Source organism: Micromys minutus (assembly GCF_963924665.1).
Source record: "Micromys minutus genome assembly, chromosome: 27".
NCBI lineage: Eukaryota > Metazoa > Chordata > Mammalia > Rodentia > Muridae > Micromys > Micromys minutus.
The window spans coordinates 34,771,637-34,777,380 of record NC_137962.1 but is presented as its reverse complement, the minus strand read 5'-3'; the positions used below and the strand labels follow the sequence as shown (position 1 = coordinate 34,777,380).

Here is a 5,744-nt window from a genome sequence, read left to right as displayed (position 1 = left end):
CCACTTTACACAGAACAAGACCGAGTCCTTGGAAGTCTTACAGGCTCCCCTGGGATCACACAAGTCATGGATGCAAGTCTAGTCCTCAGGAACAATCCATCCCTGAGTCCTACTTAGAAGTAGGGTGAGCCTGTGGGAGGCTCACAGTGTAGGACAAACCTGCATCCATCACTTTATCAGGAATGAACTGGGAGACGAGTTCGAGTCGGGAGGCAGGCACTGTAGGAACCCAGTTTCAGCAGCATGGACTCATGGTCTATGTTATTCAGTAGCCAGACTTCCTAGAACATGAGACCCATGTTTGCCACGCCTCAACACTCCCATATAGGTCAGGCCAGATAAAGATTTGACATTCATGGCACAGCTAACTTGGGAATCATTAGAACTTCTTCCAACCCTGTATGAGAATAAATGTAGAAACATGGCATTAGCTCAGAGCCCCAAAGAAGAGGATGGGGTTTGTGGAAGAGATTCAGGGCAGGTACATGGCCATCCACAGCCATAGGTCCTTATCTAGAGGCTGGACTATAGTGGTTCTCTTGTAGAGCAGCCTCCCAGGATGGCCATTTTCATTGTCAGCTGGTGTTTAACTGCAGTGTAGCTGCAAGAGAGTCAGTGTTCAGTTTAAAGTTAGGGACACAGAGAGAGGTGGTCATTTGCTCTTCAAAAACCAAAGCACCAGAGTCAGGAAGCACCAGCTGGCTTCCTCCCATGTTCAGTTTTCTCTCTCAGGAAAATGGGAGTGCACTGCCAGGGTCCTGGCCTTCCTTAGCTCTGCAGAGCATCAAGCTCTCTCTTCATCTCAAACTGCTCAGAAGCAAAGGACAGGCTGTAAGTGAAATGGGGGAAATGGGGCAAGGGGTGGGGGCGTGTGTGAGGAAGGCCTCCACAGGTAAGGAGACTGGCCAGATCTTTGATTTATAAGCTTCAAGGAAGAAGAGTGTGCTAAGGGGAGCCCCATGTTATCTGAGTCACGCTTACAAATTCTTCAGCATGGACTCCCTGAGAGCAGGTGCTTTTCTGATTCTGGGTTTTGTGCACGGCCTGCCCACAGTTGAGGGTCAACAAGTATTTTTAAAATCTGAGCGTTGATGGGCCTGGGCAGATGGCTCAGTGTAGTTGCCACCAAGCCTGACGACCTGTGTTTGATCCGCAGAACCCATGCGGTGGAAAGAGAGAACGGACTCCCACAAGGTGTCTTCTGCCCTCTACACACATGCTGCGGCATACACTCCCCTCCGTAAATAAATAAATGTGAAAATAAAGTAAGAACAGTGACAGGCCAGGGCAGCTACACAGGCATCTAACATTCTTGGCACACTCAGCTCTCCACCTATGATGTCACAACCTGCTTCAGGCCCTGCGTGGGAATAAGTGAGGGGAATATGGTGACTGCTTAGCTCAGAGCCTGGAGAGGAAGGAGCCAGTGGAAGGAACTGCATATGGAGTAGGAGACCTGACGGTTGGTGTATGCAACTATTTGAGGCAGAAGGGTTGCAAGTTTGGGGCTAACCTGGGGTACAGAGTGAGGTCAGCTTGGATAACTTAGTGAGACCCTGCTTCAAATTAAAAGTAGATATAGGCCTAGACACATAGAGAGAATGCATGGAAGCCCCTGCAGCCCATCCCCATCCCCAGCAGTGAATGAAGGATTTCTCAAAATTGGCCACATGGGGTGCTGTGACAAATGGAGTCTGTGGCCTCATGGAAAGAAGCTTTGGACATACAAGGGTGTGTGTTCAAGGCTCTGAGAGGTCCTGCAGCAAAGGACCTTAGAGTCTCCAAGACCATTTGGCCACAGATACCTTCTCCCTTGGCATCCCGGACCACTCTCTGGGGGACACTGGCTTGTCGAGAGCATACAAGGGAGGACTTCGGGATGCAGAGCAGGAGCTGGACTTCTCTCTTACTATTACTTACTTCCGGGGCAGCCTGCAAGCCGCACTCTTGATGAGAAAGTGTCAATAATGGGGAGTCCCCCTTCTCAGGATATTCTTCAGGGAGGGAGTTGGGAACATAGAAGGTGACCGAGCTGTGTCTGCGTTTGCTCAGATGATTCCCCCTTGTCTGGACCTTACAGAGGATGCCCACGTAGCCTTTGTAGAGCTTTGGGCCCGAGATCCTTCTTCCTCTTGTTCTTCATCGTGGTCCTTACCTCATCTGTTCTGCTCCTCCGAGGCCCTCCAAGCAGAGACAGGCTGCTTTCCACTTTCTCAGGGGACTCTTCCACCTACAAGCCCTGGTTACCTCGCCTGACATACTCCCATGCAGGGTGTCACTTCCACCAACCCCCTTTCCAGTCTCTCCGTGAGGATCTTTCCGACTAGTCTTGTCTCCTTGATCATACATGCCCAGCATGTGGCATCTGCTGACGAGGGCCTCTGAGGAGTGGCTGAAGATGTCTGGGTGACCCCTGATTGCAGTTATAGGTCAGGGATTCAAGCCATGGCTGGACAAAGAGAGATGCCATTGGTGATAGATAGGAAGGGCCTGGGTCTCACTGGCTGACATCCGATTGGCTTTATGGTTGTAGCTGCATAATGTCACCTTAGCCCTGGAGCTGCTCAAGGATGAAGGACTGTCTAGTTACCCTATCAACCCTGAAGGTGAGTACAGCTGGCCTTGCCTGGAGGACCTGCCTTGGGCGTGTCTGAGGACAGCTGCAGAGAGTGGAAGGGCAAACATTGTTTAGTGGGGTCCCCTGCTTGCTGGTCTGCAAAGAGATACTGTTTCCTAGGCGTCCTAGGAGGGATGCTATGGCTCCCATGCCTGCAACAGGGAGGATGAGTGTTCAGAGCACCCGGTCACGGTTGGGGGAGGGCATGTGATTGCAGAGGAAGAAGCCCAGACAAGAGGAAGAACATAGCAGTAGATGTCACATGGCTGGCACTGGGTCTTAAGTTCCTTGTCCCCGTTTGCAGGAGATTTTTCTTGTAGCATTTGCCCCCTCCCCCATCCCTGGGGACAAATGCTCATCCCTGCCCTGGCCTAACAAGCTGCCTTTCTCCCTCTGCCCACAGATATTGTGAACAAGGATGCCAAGAGCACACTGCGGATACTTTACAGCCTATTCCAGAAGCATTCATTGAGGGCGGAGGGCAACAGGGCACACCATGGTACCCCAAACTAGTCACCTCTACCTCCCCAAGCTGTCTCTTAGGAGCTGCCACATCTGGAGGACCCAGAAGTCCCAGATCTTCCCATACCAGCCTTGTCACTGTGAATTGGTGACACGCATCCCCCCCACATCTGTCTTGCTTACCTTTGACCCTACCAGATGGGGACCTATTTTTTGCTCTGTGTATTTTGACAGCCTGCATGAATTGTATTTAAGTGGGCAAGGGGGGGGGGCTCTGCATGCCTGTGGAGTCCTGGGTTAGCCTTTAACTTTGGTGAAAAAGAGTTTGGTTCCCAGGATAGACCAGCCCTCATCTGCCTCTAGTTTGTCTACTAAAGCTATACCTTGTTAGTTGGTGGCTGCTCAGACCCCACAAAGCTGAACATTCCCAGTCAAAGGCTTTTTGGTGTCAAGGCTGATGGTCTCACACTGTGATCTCTGTATACCTAGTTCCTGGTCATCTACCTCCCACTTGGGGTAACAAACCCAGGACCATCACCCAAAGACCAGAGCCCCATGTGGTCCCCATGTCAGAGGACCCTGGCCTGGTTATCCCCACAGCTGCAGTCCTGAGTTCTACCCTGAGCCCCAGAAAAGAGACTAGAGTTGGTTTTGGGTTCAGATTATCTTTGGTCTGCATTCTGTCCTGTGAGACTTGGTGTCTTCTGCAAAGAGAAAGAGCTAACGAACTGAGCTGGGTCCAGGCTGGAGGAGAAGTTGTGAGGGGAGATGCAAGGTATGGGGTTGGGGGGTATAGGGATTCAGGGGTACAAGGATGTAGGGAGGTTAGCCTAATGGTTACTCCTTTGGACTTCCCTGTTTGCCCAGCTCCCAGCTTCTCTGAAGAAAGTCTTTTAGGTTTTGGAGTGTATAGCCAGAAAGCTTTGCCTTTGCAGGACTTTGGAGCAGAGTCTGGACAGAGCAGGCCACCCCTATAAAGACAGTAGGTGGACCTAGGTGACCTGGAGCTCTGGTGTCTGATATGAGGAGACCTGGGGCTTCTCTCTACCCAGCTCCATTCTCTGTCACTTTGGCCCTATGCAGTATATTCATAAGTCTTAGGGAACCTCATCAGATATCTCCTCTGTCCTGCTGCCTCTGGGACATGTCCCCCCTCTTCTATATCAGGACATCCTCACAGAAGCTGAAGCCAGGCTATCATTACCTGCTCAGGTTGTCCTTCCATGGATACATTCCCTGTGCTTTGTCTTTTCTCTCTGGAGCCCCCTGAGCCATGGTACAAGCTTGAACCCCTCTGCTTCTTTACTGGAGGCTTGGCAGTCCACAGTCACCTCCTGGGCCCTTTCCCTCCCTCCTTCCCCGCTTGCTTGTCCTGTGGCCTCCCCATGCCCTTGCCTCCACCTCCTCGCCTCCTGTCTGATAGATTTGAACATAAGGAGAATAAGTTTTGTAACTTTACAGAGGAAATAATAACATTAACTTCTTGTTTAAACATACAACTAATGGGAGCCAACAAACACAGACAATGGAATTCCTCCAACAAGAAGGCTCAAGGTCTAAAATACTGGTCACCTGATGTCCCATCCATCAGAGCCCTGGCCTTAGATGGAGAGATCCAGTTTCTGTTACTGCCTTTCCTACATCTTTTAGAAGCTTCGTCAGAGAGCAATTGGCCTTCCTCACCGTGCAGAGGTTTGGTCTATAGCTACAGATTGCTCTGTCTCCCAAGTCTAGTAGTCTCAAGACAAGTGAATTCTCATGTATATTCACTTTTGTTGTGCAAACGCTGCTCCTTAATTTAAAAGTATTGGTCGAATAAAGATGCCTGCAGCCTGTAGTTGGGCAGAAGAGGGGTGGGCGGGGCTCTGGTTCGTAGGCTGGGGCTCTGGGGCAGAGACCACAAGGAGAGGGAAGGGAAGAAATCATCAGCACATATCCACAAGGGCTGACCTGTTGGAGCAGGAGTGGCCGGGCAGAACCTGCAAATGCTGTCTCAGGGTAATTGACAGGGAAGAAGGCAAAACAGCACAGAGGGTTGGGATCTATCTGCCCAGCTCTAATGCTTTAAGGCTTATTATAAATATAACATCTTGGTGTCTTTTATTTGGGAGCTAAGTGATCTAAGGTGAGATAGAAACCCCCAAATAATATTTGCAGTAACAGTGAGGGGGCTCTTTCCCTGATGCAATCCTGCAGTTTCCATAGTGACCCTACAGCCCACCCCTCTGCTTGCTGAAGACAGCCCTACCCCCAGTGGGTGCCAATCATTCACCCTTACATTCTCTGCCTCCAAAGCTTAAGGGTTCTCTTTACTCCAGTGTTCATGGAGTCAACAGAGATTGCCATTCATGTTTTTCAGATTGATTTGCATGTTCAAGTCTTTGCATGAGTATCCTATCACTTTTCCTAGGTGAATACACAGGTTGACATGGCTGATTCATACAGTAATTATATGTTTTATTCTGTAAGATACTGAGAAATATAATAAGTTCTTTCTCCCCTGGTGAAGTGAGCCAATTCAAGCCATATGTATGTATGTATCTATGTGTACACACACACACACACACACACACACACACACACACACACAGGTTTGTTGGGAAGCTGCTAGTATAGGAAATTATTGTACTTTAAGCTTCATATGTAGTCTTGGATGCATTCTGAG

At 49.8% G+C, this 5,744-nt stretch overlaps 1 protein-coding gene across 1 annotated transcript in view; it reads left to right on the top strand.

Moving 5' to 3' along the window:
• The window catches only part of PARVG (parvin gamma), a gene marked incomplete at its 3' end in the record, with an annotated part of 17,107 nt that extends 13,977 nt beyond the window's left edge, over nt 1-3,130 (top strand). Inside the window, exons 12-13 of the mRNA XM_080938913.1 lie at nt 2,534-2,606; nt 3,021-3,130. Coding sequence (XP_080795039.1) covers nt 2,534-2,606; nt 3,021-3,130 — 183 coding nt within the window. The remainder of the gene's footprint in view (nt 1-2,533; nt 2,607-3,020) is intronic.
• Between the last annotated feature and the right edge of the window lie 2,614 nt (nt 3,131-5,744).